Source organism: Rhinoderma darwinii, chromosome 5, assembly GCF_050947455.1.
Source record: "Rhinoderma darwinii isolate aRhiDar2 chromosome 5, aRhiDar2.hap1, whole genome shotgun sequence".
Taxonomy (NCBI): Eukaryota; Metazoa; Chordata; class Amphibia; order Anura; family Rhinodermatidae; genus Rhinoderma; species Rhinoderma darwinii.
This window is the reverse complement of record NC_134691.1, coordinates 236,089,434-236,111,165: the sequence shown is the minus strand read 5'-3', so window position 1 is coordinate 236,111,165 and position 21,732 is coordinate 236,089,434. Positions and strand designations below refer to the sequence as shown.

The 21,732-nt window shown below is 42.4% G+C and overlaps 1 protein-coding gene across 4 annotated transcripts in view; it reads left to right on the top strand.

Moving 5' to 3' along the window:
• IKZF1 (IKAROS family zinc finger 1) overlaps positions 1 to 21,732 on the top strand; it is a 232,159-nt gene that overhangs the window by 23,761 nt on the left and 186,666 nt on the right. For all 4 annotated transcript variants that reach the window (XM_075826995.1, XM_075826998.1, XM_075826994.1 and 1 more), the window contains exon 2: positions 18,129 to 18,182. In XM_075826995.1, coding sequence (XP_075683110.1) covers positions 18,129 to 18,182 — 54 coding nt within the window. The remainder of the gene's footprint in view (positions 1 to 18,128; positions 18,183 to 21,732) is intronic.

The following is a 21,732-nucleotide window of genomic DNA, read 5'->3' as shown; positions in this document are numbered from 1 at the left end:
GTTGGCAAACCCATTCAAATGAATGGGCAGATGTTTCCTGACGTATTGTAGCCCTATTTTCAGACGTAAAACGAGGCATAATACGCCTCGTTTACGTCTGAAAATAGGTCGTGTGAACCCAGCCATAGTGTGACTTCTTCGTCTACCACTCAGGCTGGGAGGCTGAGGAGTGGGAGAGCCTATCACAGCCTAGCCAGACGGAGCTAGCTCCCGCCCTCTGTCTATTTATACCTTCATTTCCTGCTTCTCCTTTGCCTGTTATTCTGCTTGTTTCCTTGCTCTGCTGCTGCTGCTTGTACTATTTGCTTCATATTGACCCTGGCTTTACTGACTACTCTCTTGCTCTGCGTTTGGTACCTCGTACACTCCTGGTTTGACTCGGCTCGTTCACTACTCTTGTTGCTCACGGTGTTGCCGTGGGCATCTGCCCCTTTTCCCTTAGCTTCTTTGTACATTGTCTGTCTGTCTGTCGTGCACATAGTGAGAGTAGGGACCGTCACCCAGTTGTACGCCGTCGCATGGACGGGCCGTTGCAAGTAGGCAGGGACTGAGTGGTGGGTAGATTAGGGCTCACCTGTTTGTCTCCCTACCCCGTTCATTACAAGAACATACAAAGAGAGAAAGCATAATGGAAAGATTTGTACCTCTTCTGTGTTTTGGATCCACTTCTAATTTTGGAAAAAAAACTGACCAGAATGTGGAGGATTGCAGTATAGTGCTCTAAGATGTTTAGCATCTATCATTAATTCCTTAACGCTCCATGACGAATATATTCGTCATGGCATTAAACCATCACTGTGTCTTACTGCACGATGACAGAGCTGTGATGAAAGCTGTCACAGACAGCTGACCAGCATCGATAGCCGGCCCGGGACCAATGAGAGCAGTCTCGGGTCGGCGTTCGCTCTGATTGGTCTGTGAATTTTCACAGGCCAATCAGAGCAATGTCTGTAATGATGGGGGTGGGGAAACGGACAAGTGAGCCCTAATCTACCCGCCTCTCTGTCCCTGCCTACTTGCAACGACCCGCTCTAGGCGACGGGGTACAACTGGGCGACGGTCCCAACGCTCAGTAAGTGCACGAGACAAACAGACAAGGGTAAACAAAGCTAAGGGAAATGGGGCAGTTGCCCACGGCAACACCGTGAGCAACAAGAGTGGTGAACGAGCCGAGTCAAACCAGGGGTGAACGAGGTACCAAACGCAGAGCAGGAGAGTAGTCAGTAAGCCAGGGTCAGTATGGAGCAGGATCAAATAGTTAGGAGTTGTAGCAGGGCCAGGAAACCACACGAGAAGAATCACAAGCAAAGGAGGAGCAGGAAAGGCAGGTATAAATAGAGAGGGCGGGAGCTAGCTCCGTCTGGCCAGGCTGCGATAGGCTCTCCCACTCCTAAGCCTGCCATCCTGAGTGGTGGAAGATGGAGTCAGTCTCAGAGACATAGACTCAGGTGCAGACTGATTACCTATGGGCGCATACACAGAAGTTGTGCCTGGCAGATCCTTTACAGTACCCCCCCTTTTATGAGGGGCCACCGGACCCTTTCTAAGTGGACCTGGTTTATTGGGGAAACGAAGGTGGAACTTCCTGACCAATACCCCAGCGTGAACATCCCGGGCGGGTACCCAAGTCCTCTCCTCAGGCCCGTATCCTCTCCAATGGACCAGGTACTGGATTGAGCCTTGGACCATCTTGCTGTCCACAATCTTGGCAACCTCGAATTCCACCCCCTCAGGGGTGAGAACGAGAACAGGAGGTTTCCTCGAGGGAGCCAAGGACGGGGAGCAGCGTTTAAGGAGGGAGGCATGAAACACGTCGTGTACTCGAAAAGATGGGGGCAACTCCAGTCGGAAGGAGACAGGATTGAGGACTTCAATGACCTTATACGGCCCAATAAACCGGGGAGCAAACTTCTTGGACGGGACCTTAAGGCGCAATTTCCTAGACGATAACCACACCAGATCCCCGACCATAAACAAGGGGTTAGCAGAACGTCTTCTATCAGCCTGAGTTTTTTGTACGCTCTGGGACGCCTCTAGGTTCTTCTGAACCTGGGCCCAGACTGTGCACAGTTCCCGATGAACGACCTCTACCTCGGGATTGTTGGAACTACCAGGTGAAACGGAGGAGAACCGTGGATTAAACCCAAAATTACAGAAAAAGGGGGAGACCCCTGACGAGTTACTGACCCGGTCATTAAGGGAAAATTCGGCAAGGGGAATGAATGAGACCCAATCATATTGACAGTCAGAGATAAAACACCTTAAATATTGTTCTAGAAGTTGATTAGTCCTCTCGGTTTGGCCATTAGTTTCAGGATGGAAGGCAGAGGAGAAGGACAGATATATCTCCAACATTTTACAGAAGGCTCTCCAAAACAATGAAACAAATTGTACCCCTCTGTCCGAAACAATATTGACAGGGACCCCATGGAGACGCAGGATGTGTTTGACAAACAAGGTAGCTAACGTCTTAGCATTGGGTAGTTTCTTGAGGGGCACAAAGTGGCACATCTTACTGAAGCGGTCTACACAACCCACACCACCGACTTGCCTTGAGATGGAGGCAAATCGGTGATAAAATCCATGGAGATATGGGTCCAAGGTCTCTGGGGAATGGGCAAAGAACGTAGTAAGCCCGCTGGTCGGGACCTGGGAGTCTTGGACCTAGCACAAACCTCACAAGCGGCGACGTAGGCCTTAACATCTTTAGGTAACCCAGGCCACCAATAGTTTCTGGCAATGAGGTGTTTGGTACCCAGGACGCCTGGATGACCAGATAGTGCCGAGTCATGATTTCCCCTAAGTACCCTTAGCCGGAATTGCAGGGGAACAAACAGCTTGTCCTCAGGAAGGTTCCCGGGAGCTGAACCTTGATCAGCCGCAATTTCAGAGACTAAATCCGAATCAATAGAAGAAATGATTATACCAGGAGGCAAAATACAAGCAGGATCTTCCTCCGAAGGAGGGCTGGCCATGAAGCTACGCGACAGTGCATCGGCCTTAATATTTTTAGACCCAGCCCTATAGGTAACTAAAAAGTTGAATCTGGTAAAAAATAGCGCCCATCGAGCTTGTCTCGGGTTTAGCCTCTGGGCAGATTCTAGGAAAACCAGATTCTTGTGGTCGGTAAGGACCGTTACCTGGTGCCTAGCCCCCTCCAGGAAGTGGCGCCACTCTTCAAATGCCCATTTAATGGCTAAGAGTTCGCGGTTGCCAATATCATAGTTACTCTCAGTGGTCGAAAACTTCCTGGAGAAGTAGGCACAGGGACGGAGATGGGTGAGGGACCTGGTACCCTGGGACAAGACTGCCCCCACTCCCACCTCGGATGCGTCAACCTCCACAATAAATGGCTCCATTTGGTTGGGCTGAACCAGCACCGGGGCCGAGATAAAGCACTTCTTAAGGACCTCAAAAGCATGGACAGCCTCAGGAGGCCAGTGGAGGAGATCAGCACCTTTGCGAGTGAGGTCCGTAAGAGGCTTAGCGATGACCGAGAAGTTAGCAATAAATTTCCTGTAATAATTAGCGAACCCCAAGAAACACTGTAACGCCTTCAGGGAGGCAGGTTGGACCCATTCTGCCACAGCCTGGATCTTGGCGGGGTCCATGCGGAATTCATGAGGAGTGAGGATTTGACCCAAAAATGGTATCTCCTGGACCCCAAACACACATTTTTCGGTTTTCGCAAACAGTTTGTTTTCCCGAAGGACCTGGAGCACCTTCCTGACATGCTCAATGTGGGAGGACAGGTCCTTGGAAAACACCAGTATGTCATCAAGGTACACTACAAGAAATACCCCCAGGTAATCTCTTAAAATCTCATTTATGAAATTATGGAAGACCGCGGGAGCATTACACAACCCAAAGGGCATGACGAGGTATTCGAAATGACCTTCGGGCGTGTTGAACGCAGTCTTCCACTCATCCCCCTCTTTGATGCGGATAAGGTTATACGCCCCCCGTAGATCAAACTTAGAGAACCATTGGGCCCCCTGAACCTGATTAAAGAGATCAGGAATCAAAGGAAGGGGATACTGGTTCCTTACAGTGACCTTATTCAAGTTACGGTAGTCAATGCATGGCCTAAGACCACCATCCTTCTTCCCTACGAAGAAGAAGCCAGCACCTACCGGAGAAGTAGAGGGGCGAATGTAACCCTTGGCCAGGCATTCCTGGATATACTCTCTCATGGCTTCACGTTCGGGACAAGAAAGATTAAATATCCTACCCTTAGGGAGCTTAGCTCCTGGTACCAATTCGATAGCGCAATCGTATTCTCTATGAGGAGGTAACACTTCGGAGGCCTCCTCAGAGAAAACATCAGCGAAGTCCTGAACAAACTCAGGTAGCGTGTTCACCTCCTCAGGGGGAGAAATAGAATTAACAGAAAAACATGACGTTAAGCATTCATTATCCCATTTGGTAAGCTCCCCAGTATTCCAGTCAAACGTGGGATTATGCAACTGCAACCAGGGAAGGCCTAAAACCAAATCAGACGATAATCCCTGCATCAACAGTACAGAGCACTGCTCCAATGCATGGAGCCAACAAGGAGTTCAAAAACAGGGGTATGCTGTGTAAAATAACCATTAGCAAGAGGAGTGGAGTCGATACCCACTACCGGGACAGGTTTAGGCAAATCAATCAAAGGCATAGCTAGAGACATAGCAAATTCCACAGACATGATATTAACAGAAGACCCTGAATCCACGAAGGCACTGCCGGTAGCAGACCTACCACCAAAAGAGACCTGAAAGGGAAGCAAGATTTTATTAGGTTTCATATTTACGGGAAATACCTGTGTGCCCAAGTGACCTCCCCTATGGTCACTTAGGCGCGGAAGTTTTCCGGCTGCTTATTCTTACGCCTAGGACAGGTGTTCACTTGATGCTTGTCCTCCCCACAATAGAAGCAGAGACCATTCTTCCTGCGGAACTCTCTACGTTGTCGGGGGGACACGGAGGCCCCGAGTTGCATAGGTACCTCCGAGTCTTCCGTGGAAGAGCGAAGCAACGGGACCTCGGGAGGCATCATGGGGGAGTCAGAGGGGAAAACACAAAAACGTTCAAGTTGTCGTTCCCTGAGACGTCGGTCAAGTCGTACCGCTAAAGCCATAACCTGGTCTAGGGAATCAGAAGAGGGATAGCTAACTAGCAGGTCTTTCAGGGCGTTCGACAGACCCAACCTAAACTGGCACCTTAAGGCAGGGTCATTCCACCGAGAAGCTACGCACCACTTCCTAAAGTCAGAACAATACTCCTCCAAAGGTCTCTTACCCTGACGTAAGGTCACCAGCTGACTCTCGGCAAAGGCAGTCCTGTCAGTCTCGTCATAAATGAGTCCGAGAGCAGAAAAGAAAAGATCAACGGAGGAAAGTTCAGGGGCGTCAGGAGCCAAGGAGAAGGCCCACTCTTGGGGCCCTTTCTGGAGCCGGGACATAATTATACCCACCCGCTGGCTCTCAGAACCTGAGGAGTGAGGCTTTAAGCGAAAGTAGAGCCTACAACTCTTCCGAAAGGAGAGAAAAGTCCTCCGGTCCCCTGAGAACCGGTCAGGCAACTTGAGGTGGGGTTCAAGAGGTGAGGTGAGGGGCACTACCATGGTAGCGTCAGGCTGGTTGACCCTCTGAGCCAGGGCCTGGACCTGTAGGGATAGACCCTGCATTTGCTGAGCCAGGGTCTCAAGGGGGTCCATAGTAGTGTCAGGGACCAGGGTAGACTAGGTATATGGGCTTGTGATTATGTAATGATGGGGATAGGGAAACGGACAAGTGAGCCCTAATCAACCCGCCACTCTGTCCCTGCCTACTTGCAACGACCCGCCCTAGGCGACGGGGTACAACTGGGCGACGGTCCCTACGCTCAGTAAGTGCACGAGACAAACAGACAAGGGTAAACAAAGCTAAGGGAAATGGGGCAGTTGCCCACGGCAACACCGTGAGCAACAAGAGTGGTGAACGAGCCGAGTCAAACCAGGGGTGAACGAGGTACCAAACGCAGAGCAGGAGAGTAGTCAGTAAGCCAGGGTCAGTATGGAGCAGGATCAAATAGTTAGGAGTTGTAGCAGGGCCAGGAAACCTCACGAGAAGAATCACAAGCAAAGGAGGAACAGGAAAGGCAGGTATAAATAGAGAGGGCGGGAGCTAGCTCCGTCTGGCCAGGCTGCGATAGGCTCTCCCACTCCTAAGCCTGCCATCCTGAGTGGTGGAAGATAGAGTCAGTCTCAGAGACATGGACTCAGGTGCAGACTGATTACCTATGGGCATATACACAGAAGTTGTGCCTGGCAGATCCTTTACAATGTCGTATTTAAATGAGGCGGTGGGAGAACGGGGGCTGAGGAGCACAGCTAACCGGCCCGGGACCAATGAGAGCAGTCCCGGGTCGGCGATTGCTCTGATTGTTCAGTGAAAATTCATGAACCAATCAGAGCAATGTCGCTCCTGGACGTACTATTAGGTCATGATGAGCACATCGTTCACGCTCCATGACCTAATAGTACCTTGACGGGAGGAACGGCCATTCCGGCCCCGCTCCCAGCGCATACAGGAGCTGCGACAACTGTAGTCTCAAACAGCAGTTGCCTTAGCTCCTTCAGCAGGGACCGATCTCCCCGCTGATTAACCCCTTAGAAGCCGTGTTCAATAGTGATCACGGCTTCTTAGGGGTTAAAACACCATCAACGTCCCGCGACATGATCGCGGGCGCCGATGTTTGCTATGGCAACTGGAAGCCTAATAATGGCATCCTGCTATGCCACCTACGGAAGCCTAGTGGGTCCTGAAAAGTCTGTACCCGCTATGCTTGCTGTCAGTGAGTAGCTGACAGCTCTAATACACTGCACTACACATGTAGTGCAGTGTATTACAATAGCGATCAGGTTCAAGTTCCCTAGTTGGATAAAAAAAGTTGTACAAAAATAAAAGTCAAAATCCCCCTTTTTCCCTTATCAGTCTTTATTATTAAAAATGAAAATAAATAAACCATATATTATTGGTATTGCCGCATCCGTAATGGCCTGAACTACAAAAGTATTTAGTTATTTATCCCGCGCGGTGAACGCTGTAAAAGAAAATAATAATAAACCATACTAGAATCACAATTTTTTGGTCACTTCACCTACCAAAAAATAGAATAAAAAGAGACCAAAAAGTCGCATGTACCCAAAAATGGTACTGATCAAAACTATCGTTCGTTACGAAAAAAAACAAGTCCTCACACGGCTTTCTTGATGGACAAATAAAAAACCAATCCAGCAAAATCTACATGCCAAATAGCGCTCCTGCTTTTCTGAGCCCTGCCATTTGTCCAACCAGCAGTTTATGACCATATATGGGGTATTGCCATAATTGGGAGAAATTGCTTTTAAAATATTGGGGTCTTTTTTCTCCTGTATTCGTTGTAAAAATTAACAATGTGTACCTTTTATCGGAAAAATATGTGATTTTCAATTTCACAGCCTAATTCCACAAAATGCAGCAAAACCCCTGTGGGGTCTAAATGTTCACTATACCCCTCGATAAATTCCTTGAGGGGTGTAGTTTTCCAAATGGGTCACTTTTGGGGGATTTCCACAGTTTTGGCACCACAAAATCTTTTAAAACCTGACATGGTGCCTAAAATATATTCTAATAAAAACGAGGCCTCAAAATCCTCTAGGTGCTCCTTTGCTTCTGAGGCCGGTGCTTCAGTCTATAACCACACTTGGGCCACATGTGGGATATTTCTAAAAATTGAAGAATCTGGGAAATAAATATTGAGTTACGTTTCTCTGTTTAAAACCTTCTGTTTTACAGGAAAAAAAAGATGAAATTTGTACATTTCACCTCTACTTTGCTTTAAATTCCTGTGAAATGCCTAAAGGGTTAAGAAACTTTCTAAATGCTGTTTTGAATACTTTGAGCGGTCTAGTTTTTAAAATGGGGTGTATTATGGGGATTTCTAATATGTAGGTCACTCAAAGACACTTCAGAACTAAATTAGTACCTAAAAAAAAAGGCTTTTGAAATTTACATCAAAATTTGAGAAATTGCTGCTTATGTTCTAAGCCTTGTAGTGTCCTAGAAAAATAAAGGAATGTTCAAAAAATTATGCCAACATATAGTAGACCTATGTGAAATGTGAACTAGTAACTAAGTCCAATGTGTCACGGGAAAACAGTCTCAGAATCGCTTGGATAGTTATAAGCACCCAGAGTTATTGGCATATAAAGTGACACGTCAAAATGTGAAAAATGGTCTCGGAGCCTTAAGGCCAAAACTAGGCTGCGTTATTAAGGGGTTAACCTCTTGCCGCGCTGCTCCGCAATAGTACGTCCTGCAGAGGGGTTAGTTCCCGCATCCAGACGTACTATTGCGGAGTAGTTCCCGGCGCACACTGTCCTGACGGACAGTGTCCGGGAACCGGGAGGTCAGCTGTCCCTGACAGCTGACACTCCAGGCTTGCCTGTCAGCGGACCATCGCCGCTGATTTCGGCAATTAACCCCATAAATGCGGCGACGGATTGCCGTCGCCGCATTTAAGGGGTTTGAAGCACATCAGCAGCCCCCACGAAATGATCGTGGGGGCTACCAATGCTTGTCGTGGCAATCAGAGGTCAGACAATGACCTCCGGGTTGCCATGTACGGAAGCCTCGGAGGAGCAGCCTCTGGCCGGTCCTCCGAGGCTTCCTGTCAGTGTGACAGTCACGTCACAATGACAGTTGGAGTGCATTACACTACGTGTGTAGTGTAATGTACTCCAGCAGCGATCAAAGCTGCAAGACTAAGTGTCCCCTAGTGGGACAAGTGAAAAAAGTAAAAAAAAGATAATAATGTTTTAAAAAAGTGTAAAAATAAAAGTTATAAGTGACATAAACAAACACTTCATTTTTTTCCTATAATAAGACTTTCATTATAGGAAAAAAATGAACACGTTAAAAAAAGTACACATATCTGGTATCACCGCGTTCGTAACGACCCCAACTATAAAACTATAATGTTATTTTTCCCGCACGATGAACACCCCAAAAAAAAATCAATAAGAAAACGGAACCAGAATCGCTATTTTTTGGTCACCATCCCTCCCAAAATAGAGAATAAAAAGTGATCAAAAAGTCGCATGTACCGGAAAATAATACCGATAAAAACTACAACCCGTCCCGCAAAAAACAAGCCCTTACACCGCTTTTTTGACTGAAAAAGAAAAAAGTTACGGCTCTCAGAATATGGTGACACAGAAAATAAATTATTTTATAAAAAAGAGATTTTATTGCGCAAACGCTGCAAAGCATAAAAAAAACCTATATACATATGGTATCGCCGTAATCGTACCAACCCGCAGAATAAAGTATAATGGTCATTTATAGTGCACGGTGAACGCCGCAAAAAATAAACTAAAAAACATTGTCAGAATTGCTTGTTTTTGGTCACCCGGCTTGCAAAAAACTTTAATAAAAAGTGATCAAAAAAATCGCATGTACCCCAAAATGGTACCAATGAAAAGTACAGATTGTCCCACAACAAATAAGCCCTCACGCAGCTCCGGTGGTGAAAAAATAAAGAAGTTCTGGCTCTCAGAATATGGCGATGCAAAATGTGCAGTGTTTTCTAAAAGCGGGTAACATCAGACACCATTTATCAGTGCGACACTGGCCCCATATCTATGAATTATTATTTATTTACAGCATTATTATACCCTCTTATTATGCCCTGATGTACTCCGCACAGATTACATATGCCCCCACATTATAAACTGAAATACCAGCGAAACCCAAAACAGAAAAACTACCAAGCAAAATCTGCGCTCCAAAAACAAAATGGCGCTCCCTCCCTTCTGAGCCTTGCAGCGTGCCCAAGCAGCAGTTTGCGCCCACATATATGGCATCGCCATACCCGGGAGAACGCGCTTAACGTTTTATGAGGTATTTGTCTTCAGTGGCACAAACTGGGCACAACATATTATGCACTAAAATGGCACATCAGTGGAAAATTGCAATATTCACACCATCCGCTGTGCATTAACCCCTTTGAGCACTATGACTTAATAGCACGTCATGGTGCGGGGGTGATGTATGGAGCGGGCTCACGTGCTGAGCCCGCTCCATACGCTGCGGACGTCGGCTGTGTATTACAGCTGACACCCAGGACTAACGGACAGCAACAGCGATCGTGCGGTTACAGAAGCCTGTAAGAATAACAATATACTGCAATACATTAGTATTGCAGCATATTGTACCCGCGATCCAATGATCGCTGGTACAAGTCCCCTAAGGGGACTAATAAAATGTGTAGAAGAATTAAAGTTATTAGTAGTGAGAAAGAAAAAAAAGTTAAAAAAAAAACCTTTTCCGATTTTTATTCAAAAGTAATGTAAGAAAATAAACAGAATTGATATCGCTACGTCCGTAAAATGCCAAACTATTACAATATACCATTATTTAACTAGCACGGTGAACACTGTAAAAAAAACTTAAATAATTTAAACCGCCAAAATCGCTGTAGTTTTCGTTTTTACCGCACGGCGAAAGCTGTAAAAACGAAAACCCCAAAAAATGGAATCAGATTTTTTTTCCTATATTCCTATATTTTCCTATTTTTTTTCTGTTTCCCAGTACTTTTTATGGCACTTTAAATGGTATCAATAGAAACTACAATTCCTCCTGCAAGAAATAAGCTCTCACATCGCTCTACTGACGGAAAAAGAAAAAAGTTATGGCTCTTGGAAGGCGGGTAGTGAAAAACGAAAATAAGAAAGCAAAAAATGGATCAGTCCTGAAAGGGTTAATTAATTTCTAATGAAAAAAAAAATGTATGACCCCATGTGGGGTATTTCCGTCCCCGGGAGAAATTGCTTTACAAAAATTGGTTGTTTATTTCTCCTTTATCCCTTGTGAAAATGAGAAAATTGAACATTTTAGTGGAAAAAAATTGTGATATTAATTTTCTCCGCCTAATTCTAATAAATTCTGCAAAAGACCCGTGGAGTCTAAATGCTCACTGTACCCCTAGAAAAATTCCTTGAGGGGGGTTTCCAAAATGGGGTAACTTGGGGGGTTTCCACTGTTTTGGTCCCTCCAGGGCGTTGCAAAGGCGGCACCGAAAAACAATCCAGCAAAATCCGTGCTCCAAAATCCAAATGGCGCTACTTCCCTTCTGAGCGATGCCATGGGTCCAATCAGCAGTTTATTACCACATATGAGGTATTGCCGTAATCAGGAGAAAATGCTTTACAAATGTTGTGGTTCTTTTTTTCCTTTATTCCTTGTAAAAATGTAACATTTCTATGCTTTTTCAGAAAAAAAGTTGATTTTCATTTTCACTGCCTAATTCCACTAAATTCTGCAAAAAACCTGTGTTCTCAAAATGCTAACTATACCCCTAGATAAATTCCTTGAGAGGGGTCGTTTCCAAAATGGGGTCACTTTTGGGGGGTTTCCCCTGTTTTGGTCTCTCCATGGCGTTGCAAACGCGACATGGCACCGAAAACCAATCCAGCAAAATCCGTGCTCCAAAATCCAAATGCCACTCCTTCCCTTCTGATCCCTGCTGTGGGTCCAATCAGCAGTTTATTACCACATATGGGATATTGCTGTAATCAGGAGACATTGCTTTACAAATGTTGGGGTGATTTTCTTCATTATTCCTCGTAAATATTAAAAATTTCTGTTTTTTCAGAAAAAAAGTAGATTTTAATTTTTACAGACTAATTCTAATAAATTTAGCGAAAAACCTGTGGGGTTAAAATGCTAACTATACACCTAGATAAATTCCTTGAGGGGTGTAGTTTCCAAAATGGGGTACCTTTGCGTTGTTTCCACTGTTTTGGCACCACAACACCTCTTCAAACCTGACAAGGTGCCTAAAATATATTCTAAAAAAAAGGAGGCCCAAAATCCACTAGGTTCTCCTTTGCTTCTGAGGCCAGTGCTTCAGTCCATTATCACACTAGGGCCACATGTGGGATATTACTAAAAACTGCAGAATCTGGGCAATAAATATTGAGTTGCATTTCTCTGGTAAAACCTTCTGTGTTACAAAAAAAAAAATGGATTAGAAATTAATTTCTGCAAAAAAAATAAAATTTGTAAATTTCACCTCTACTTTGCTTTAATTCCTGTGAAACGCCTAAAGGGTTAAAACACTTTGTGAATGCTGATTCGAATACTTTGAGGTGTGCAGTTTTCAAAATGGGTCGACTTCTGGGGATTTTCTAATATATAAGGCCCTCAAAGCCACCTCAGACTGAACTGGTCCCTGAAAAAATAGCTTTTTGAAATTTTCTTAAAAATAAGAGAAATTGCTGCTAAAGTTCTAAGCCTTGTAACGTCCTAGAAAAATAAAAGGACGTTCAAAAAATGATGCAAACATAAAGTAGACATATGGGAAATGTTAACTAGTAACTATTTTGTGTGGTATTACTATCTGTTTTACAAGCAGATACGTTTAAATTTAGAAAAATGCAAATTTTTGCTAATTTTTTCTAAATTGTGGTGTTTTTCAGAAATAAATAACAAAATTATCGACAACATTTTTTCACTAACATAAAGTACAACATGTCACGAGAAAACAATCTCAGAATCGCTTGGATAGGTAAAAGCATTCCAACGTTATTACCACATAAAGTAACACATGTCAGATTTGAAAAAATCGGCTGGGTCCTGAAGGGGTTAATGTCACTTGCTAGGTATCATTTGTTGTTGTTATTATATAGGCACTTCTATTTAGAAAATGTTCATTCAGACATGAATATTTTTGGACTTTTTGTTTTTTGTTAGAATTTTTTTATTTTTTGCTTACCCGTGGCTCCGATATGAAATGGGTTGTCTATGGTGAGACAAGACATTTAATAATATTGATAACTGTAATTAGGTTGAAAGTACTGCATACAACTAGTATTTTACCACCTATAAAATGGAGGGTGGAGGGTACGTTTTTGTATTGTGTATGGGAATATAATATTTTAGGTCTTTCTCCTTATCGTCTTTATTAACCCTCCTTTTGTGTTGACAATTGTAAGAACTACCATGGATGAGTAAGAATTTACTTTAAAAGAAGGTATTATCTTGAAAAATGTATTTAAATCCTGCAGATTTTGCAAAATGTGTTTAAAGAGGCTCTGTCACCACATTATAAGTGCCCTATCTCCTACATAATCTGATTGGCGCTGTAATGTAGATAACAACAGTGGTTTTTATTTTGAAAAACGATAATTTTTGAGCAAGTTATGAGCAATTTGAAATTTATTCTAAATAGTTTCTTAATGCCCAACTGGGCATTCTTTCAACTTTTGACCAAGTGGGCGTTGTAAGGAGAAGTGTATGACGCTGACCAATCAGCGTCATACACTTCTCTCCATTCATGTCCATTTGTACTCAGCACAGTGTGATCTTGCGAGATCACGATGTGCTGTCACAAACAACCACATTAACTTTACTGAAGTGTCTTGAGAGTGAATAGACATTGCCCCCAGCCAGGACGCGATGTCTATTCACACTCCCGACACTTCGGTAAAGTTTGTGTGGGACTTACTCACACAGCGTGATCCAGCGAGATCATCATGCTGTGCTGTCATTCACAGCATGATCTCGCGAGATCACGCTGTGTGATTAAGTCCCACACAAACTTTACCGAAGTGTCGGGAGTGTGAATAGACATCGCATCCTGGCTGGAGGCAATGTCTATTCACCCTCAAGACACTTCAGTAAAGTTATTGTGGGTGTATGTGACAGCACAGCGTGATCTCGCAAGATCACACTGTGCTGAGTACAAATGGACATGAATGAAGAGAAGTGTATGACGCTGATTGCAGAGGCTCGGATGTGAAATAATAAAAGAAATTACTGAGAAGTGACCCCATTTTGGAAACTATACCCCTCAAGGCATTTATTAAGAGTTGTAGTGAGCATTTTCACCCCACAGGTCTTTTCCATAAATGATTGCGCTGCAAATGGTGCAAATTAAAAATATAAATTTTTCCAAAATATGCGCTTTCAGTGGCAAATATGTTGTCCCCAGCTTGTGCCCAAAAAAATGGTGCTAATAAAAACTACAGCTTGTCCCGCAAAAAATAAGCTCTCACACCGCTCAAATGATGTAAAAATATAATTTATGGCTTTCAGAATGTGAAACTGAACAAATTATTTTTTTTAACCAATAGTTTTTTCTTTGTAAAAGAAGTAAAATATTAAATTTTTTCCTATTTTCTGTTGTCTTAAACCTGGGTGGGTCTTATAGTCCAAAAAATACGGTAAGTTGTTAAGCGGCCGGGTTCGTAGATAACTTAGCTAGAGTAGGGTATCAGTTGTAATATACAGCTGACACCTGCAAGCACCGTAGGGAGCAGGCTCAGCCTGTGAGCCTGCTCCATACATCCCCCCCCATCATGTCGTACAGTTACGTGATGATGGGTTAAAGGGGTTGTCCAGGCCCGGGTCTGTTTTTCATACTGATAACTCATTTTCAGGATAGGTCATCAGTATATGATACCGATCATTTGTTCCAGGCGCCTGAAGCTCTGCCGTGGTCGTGCCAGAAGCAGATGGTTCCAGTCCCTGCATAGTGGCCATGCTGCAGTACTGCAGCTCTGCTCCTATTCAAGCTGCAGTAACCCAGCACGGCAGCTATACAGTATACAGAGCCTTGGACTTCTGGCACTCACCATGCATAGCTTCCTGAAGGCCATCAGTATAAAAAAACACCCCCAGGCCTGGACAATCCCTATAACAGTACGTAGTAAACTCCCCCTAGTGACGACTGCAGCCAATCTATGTCTATTTGGATTTGGAGCTCCAGAATTATTTGGACAGTGACACAATCTTCATGATATGGACTCTGCATGCCACCACATTGGATTTCAAATGAAATAACTGAGATGCAATTGAAGCGTAGACTTTACAGAGGCTCTGTCACCACATTATAAGTGGCCATCCATCCTACACCAAACTTTATAGTTGGCACAATGCAGTCAGGCAAGTAACGTTCCCTTGGCACTTGCCAAACTCAGACTCGTCCATTAGACTGCCAGATAGAGAAGGGTGATTCGTCACTTCACAGAACACGTTTCCACTGCTCCAAAGTCGAGTGGTGGCATGCTTTTAACCACTCAACCCGATGCCTGGCATTTTGCTTGGTGATGGCTTGCATGCAGTTGCTTGGCCACGCCATATAGCTAATGCTTGAGGAGGTTTGGAACTCTGTAGTTAGTGAGTCAGTAGTGCATTGGCGACTTTTATGCACTATGCAACTCAGCAGTTAAAGAACTTTATTCAAACACTTTTCTTCACTAACAACATAGAGGGTAGAATTTCAGTTCAGTTATGAGGGGGGTGTCGCAATGGCACACACTCTAAAGTTTTTGTATTTGTTGTCTGTCATGTGCATCTATATCTTTTATTTGAAATGATTAAAGGTTCTTTTTTTTAGCTGACTCTGCTGAGCTAGCTGCAAATAAGATTTGAACAAAGTTATTACTCCTTGCTAATGTGTTTCAGTTCATGAATATTTCTGGGATGCCTTGTGTGCACAGTCCTCTTCAGGTCATGCCACAACATCTCAATATAATTTAGGTCAGGACTCTGAGATGGCCAGTCCCGAACACAAATCTTATTCTTTATCAACAATTCTTTAGTTGATTTACTTGTGTTCTTTGAGTCATTGTCTTGTTGCATTACCCAACATCTCTTTATCTTGAGGTCATGGACTGCTGCTCTTACATTCTCCTGTAAAATGTTTTGATACACCTTTGAATTCATTGTTTCCTTAATGATCGCAAGGCGTCCAGGCCCTGAGGCAGCAGAGCAGCCCAAAACTAGGATGCCCCATCCACCATTCATCGGATGAGGTTTTGGTGGGCAGTATTCTTTTTCCTCCAAACATAACATTGTTGCGTTTGTGCTAAAAAGTTCCCTTTTTTGTCTCATCTGTTCATAGAACATTTTCCCAGAGCCATTGTGGAACATTGAGGTGGTCTCGAGAAACTGGCTGCAATGTTTTTGTTTTTTTAGACTACAGTGGCTTCCTTTCTGGTGTCCTTCGTGTTATGTTTTTCTAATAGTGGACACGTAAACAGAGGCTTTTGCACTTTATAGAGTCTTGGTGTTACCCTTGAGTTCTTTCTCACCACCTTCAGGGTTGTCCGTTGTGCTCCTGGAGTGATCTTAACAGGACAACCACAACTAAGGAGAGTAGCAACAGTCTGGAATTTTCTCCATTTGTGGTCTATTTGTCGAACTGTGGATTAATATACACCCAGGTCTTCAACAATGCTTTTGTAACCTTTTCCATCTAAATGCTTCTTTATAACACATCTCAGGTCTTCTAAAAGTTGTTTGCTGCGAGTTATGGTTCACAATAACAATTTTTTCTTGAGAAGACAGATTTGCAGTAACCAGACTTTATGTGCCTTTATTTAATGGGCAAAGCACCTATGAAACCCACACTTCTAATCTGACTTTCTTAATTGAAGCACCTTTTGCCAATTAGCTCTTGTAGAAGTGATTAACACAAAGACTTACTTATGCTGCAGCAAGTTATCAGAATCAAGTTAAAGATGGCTACATCCGTACTTTTTTGCCCTGCACTGTATATGTTTTCTCAATGTACTCAATAAAAGACACAAACAATTCAACTGTTTGTGTGTTATTTGATTAGTTAGATTGTTTTTATCTATAATTGTGACTTGGATAAGAATCAAACTACATTTTATTAGTAATCTGTGCAAAATCTAATAGTTCCAAAGGGTTCACATCATTTTTCTTGCAACTGTATATATGGTTATGAAAATATATAATTGTAAATTATAAAAAGGGGTTGTTATTACAACAACCTCTGTCCATGTGCCCTATAAAGGCACATGTACATCATAGAGAGGGGGATCCCTTCTTGAGACAAGCCTCTATTAGCCAGCCACATGTTTTACTATATGTCCCCTGCAGAATGACGGCCAGTGTTTGAACTAATTTTAAAGATTTACTGGCACTTTACTAAGCCTTTACTTTAAGTATACATTTTGCTTCAAGGATACTGCTAGCATTCACAAAACTAGGCTACAAACATTTTACTGAATGGACCGTTCCAAATGTCACCATTATTTTCATTGGAACCTGCATAATGTCTATCTATCAAATAACAGCTGGTGTAAAGGTAGAAAGTAGAAAAGAAATGGCATAGAAAAATTAAAGAAAAGATTGTCTTAAATATTAGAACAAGATGTTTTGGGATGTAGCTCAAGACACTTATCTGTTTAGCCACCAGATGTGCACTCAAGACACTTGAGAATAACCCCACCAAGGTCCTTAGCGAAACCAAACTTTTTACTTGCTTTTTACCCAGTTACACTTAAGCCTACATTTCCCTCGTGTTTCCTACTGTATGCAACTTAGACTTCAGAACATTACGTGTTGCAACAGAGGGGCAAGTGTTTCCTACTATTTGTTCCAAAGCTGTGGAGCCATCTGTTAAGTTAAACAGGAAGGTCTGGTTTGTCTTTCTCTCCCGGGCTTGTTTTGCTATTTTGGGAGATTCACTTCTCCCTAAGTAGAAGAAGGACAGTATGGTCTGATTATGGGACTCCTTATATGTTTAAGACAAGAGCTTCTGTTTTACCCATCTGCTACTGTTTGAGGTGTATTTATTATTAATAGAGCCAGCGACAGTTACTTCTCAGATATGCAGCCTTGCTTGGGCAAATGAGACATTCTTCAGCAAATTGCTTTCGTTTTTGATTGCTGATTGTACGCGTGTCACCAAGCTGACTCAAGGTTCATCGATGCATGCTCAGTAAATTAAAAGGAACATAAGTATGGATCAGCCGAGAGAATGAATTCTGTGCCTACAATGACCCAAGGCCATTTAATTTTCTGCTTAATTTTGTTGCAGTCAGTTTGCATTTTGGGTTATTATGCAGTAGGAAATTAACAATAAATAACAAATTTGGTCCTCCTGTGCTACTAATGATATTTCTTTATACATCTTTGTAATTCTGTTATTTTTTTATTTTTTTTCTGAAAGGCTCAAGGTCTGTTCCTGTCTGATACTCATTCAGGTACAGAAGGAAACAAGAGAAAGGAAGAATATATTAACAATTATAGATTTTAGTTTATAGTCCATTTAAATACATATTAACAGTCTTCAAAATTTAATTTACAGATAATCAGAGAAACATGGAAACAGATGAGGCACAGGATATGACCCAAATGTCAGGTGAGGTCAATTTAAAATTATGAGGGTACATTCAAACCGAACAACATGAATAGAATGAGATGTTTGTTGTTGTACCCATGATGGGGAGATTTTGGAAAGCAAAACAACCCATTGGTATGCCTTATATATCCCTGGTTTGACCCATCTAGAATTCCAATTATGTAACCCACAGTGGTGTAGAACTTGGCTATACATATTTTTAGCCTTTTATATTTTAGGCATTTCAGGGCAATCAGAGATATAAAGTAATGTGAAATAGTAAGGACACCCTATGTAAAGTGTGTTTTATTTTTATTTTGCATATGTAAACATTTTTACATATGTAATTATATCAATATTGATTTCCATCCAAATAGTACGTAAAGATGAAGTAATTTAACAAAAGACACTTACCAATTGACTGCAATAATTTATTACAAATATAGATATGTCATTTATTAGTTATCCTTCCATCAAGACCTAAAATTATAATCAGGTGCACCAGATCAGATACAAATAATTAGAACCTGGTCAGAATCTATTGCAACTGCGTGTTCAAATTGTGTTTTTTGCCATGACTTTTGAGGAATTTTGTGAAAATCGAGGCAATATGACCGCACTGTGCGATTATACCCACAGAGAGGATCTTGGAGCAACCTGTCTTATTTAAACCTCAGACATTTAGCTTGGTTTGCTCACTGTTGTTGAAATATCTTGAATCAGAGCTGTTTGCAGCACTCTGATGCTTATGAGTCTGGAAAGGGATTTAAAAAGGCCAAACAATTGGACATCAGTTATTCCACTGTCCAGAAGATCATCTACAATTAAAGACAATCCAAGCAACTATCATACAAAAAAGGGGGAAAGACCTAGTACTTAGTACTTACACAATCTCATATGGGAAATGCAGCTTAATATGCGTAGGGTCTTTTGGTCCTCATGGTGATATAGCCACCACCATCCCTCTCTCTCACGAGGAAAAGGTGAACAAGCAAGGTCCAGGAGAACCAGACAAGCTGTTTTTCCCATATGGGGTTGTGTAAGTACTGACTCTTTATCTGGCTAATTGCATAGACTACTACACTATCAGACGCGGGTCTTACCCCCTTTTTTTTGTATTTCTCTATATACCAAGACAAGTTCCGACCAGACTGGATTGTCATGACCTGCTGCCAACCCATGAATTCTTTTACTGCAAATAAAAACCACTTCCAGCAAGGGTTATTCTATCTACTATTAAACAACTGTCAACTTGCAGAAGCAAAGTCATCCCAGAAAGTTCAGCCAAATCCCAATGCCAAAAGAAGTTTCTGGGAATTCCAGAATTTCACCAGGGAACCTATGGATACAATAGCTCTCCCCACTATTGATGTCAAAGACTAACATTAGAAAGAGGCAGCACAAATTAGATCTACGTGGAAGACGTGCTAGGAGGAAACATTTGCTGTTCATAAAGAACATCAGGGCATGACTAAAGATTGCCCATGGAACAATTTTCTCTAGCCAGACAATTCTAGTGTTATTTGGCCACAGTAGTAGAAGACATGTTTGGTGAACACCAAAGACAGCATTTCACTAGAAGAACCTGATGTAAACTGTTAAATCATGGAGTTGGAAATGTTTTTGTTTTCTTTTTAATCAATAACTTTCTATTGAAAAACGCAATAAAGCAATAATATAAACTTTCAAAAATATTTAAATTCTTTTCTTATATAATAAAACTGACACAGGTCAGTAAGGAACAGAAAATAGCACAAATAATATGTTTCATACTCATAATGTAAACTGTATAATAACATCTTCCTATTATGTCTATTACATGATGCGAAGAGAGAGAAGGGAGAAATGACCAGGCTATTATTTCGCCTATTATGAAATGCTATTATTTCGGGCTACTTTGCTTCATCAGGGCCTCAGCAGCACACTATCTTAGAATCCATTATTTTCATTGTTCCAGAGGGTGCTAGAGGATATTTTGAGACCATTTGTCAGAAGATTTAAGCTCAGCCTAAAGTAGACCTCGCAACATGACAGTGACTCTAACATACCAGTAAATCCTCCAAGGAATTTCTAAAAAAAAAAAAAAGGCTTTTTGAGTGGCCAAATTGAAGCCTGGATCTAAATGTGTAGTAGTAAGAAAGATGAATAGCGGCACTCACCCATTCAGTAGAAAAAATATCTTTATCGTAACATACAAAGGTTAAAAGGTGCTTTATAGGGAGGACAAAGCAGACAGCATTGGTAGGTTACAGCCTGTTTCGTGCTAGCTAGCACTTCTTCTGATCTAAAACACGGCGCTGGCGGCATTCTTTTAAACCCCCGCCAGCTGTCATCACCGTGGTAACACATAAACAATAATACAATTACACCAGACCAATCCATACCTGCGGACCAATCCAGAAAGAGAATCCTGTTACATCATCGCGTATAGACGTGTTAATCTCGCGTCTGCAGTGCCGCCGAAGGGCAGAAGTCCTTACTGTGGCTGCGCAGACGTCCGAGACTGAGATCGGGGCATAGAAGCTTCTGAGTAGAGGAGGGGAGGTCCCCTGGTCCCAGCCACCTGCCGCGTCAAATGACGCGGTGGATGGCGGAGACCAGGGGCGATCTCGTATCTACAGAAGCAATAGAAGGACATAAGGTCTTTGGATTAGGCTATAGGAGGAATTTTTTAGTGTAGTAATAAGGAGAGCATATGGAAAATATATTTTGTGGCATTCAAATACTCTATAAGATAGAATCCTGGGATAATTCCTTATATGAACTGAAATAAAAAAAATGCATATACGAACATAACATATATAGCAACTTTAAAAAAAACTATATCTAACAAAAAAATCCCTAAAGGTAGACTGCCATGTCGTTTTTGACATTAAAACCGGCAGCTCCCATCTCACTGGCACGTATAATCCCTCCTGCTTCCTTTCTAAGTAATATTTTATAGCGGTCTCCTCAATTAACTGGAAAAGGGACCTGTCCAATTCCTGCAAACTTTAGGGATAAGAAATCCTCTCCATGCTCTTTTTTCAAATGGTGAAATTAACCGGGGGGGCTCCCTCTCTTGTTGAAATAGATTTACAATGTTCCCTGAATCTGACATACAAGAATATTATAGTCTTGCCTATGTAGAAGCGTCAGCAAGGGCAGAAAAGAATGTAAACGACGAATTGAGTCTTACAGGTAACAAGTTGCTGGACTTTGTGAGTTAATCCTCCGAAGTGAAGTATTTAACAAAAGTTATATCTACACTGGGCACAGTTACCACAACGATGATTCCCCTTTGGGATTGATCTTTCCAGCCATGTACCGTTGGTTTCAGTGAATCTACTTCGGACAAGCTTATCCTTTATTGTATGGCTTATCCTAAATTAGATGAGTTGTCTTATTGCTATTCCTCTTAATTTTGAATCTCCCTCAATCAGGTGCCAATGTCTAACAATAGCATTTTTTATTAATTGGGCTTGAGGAGTGTAGTTGAAGGTAAATGTGAACCTATGATTCTCTGTGATGTTTTTATTTCTCTTTTTATTTTTTGGATTTGACAGATCTTTTTGATTTTTCTTGAAGCCTT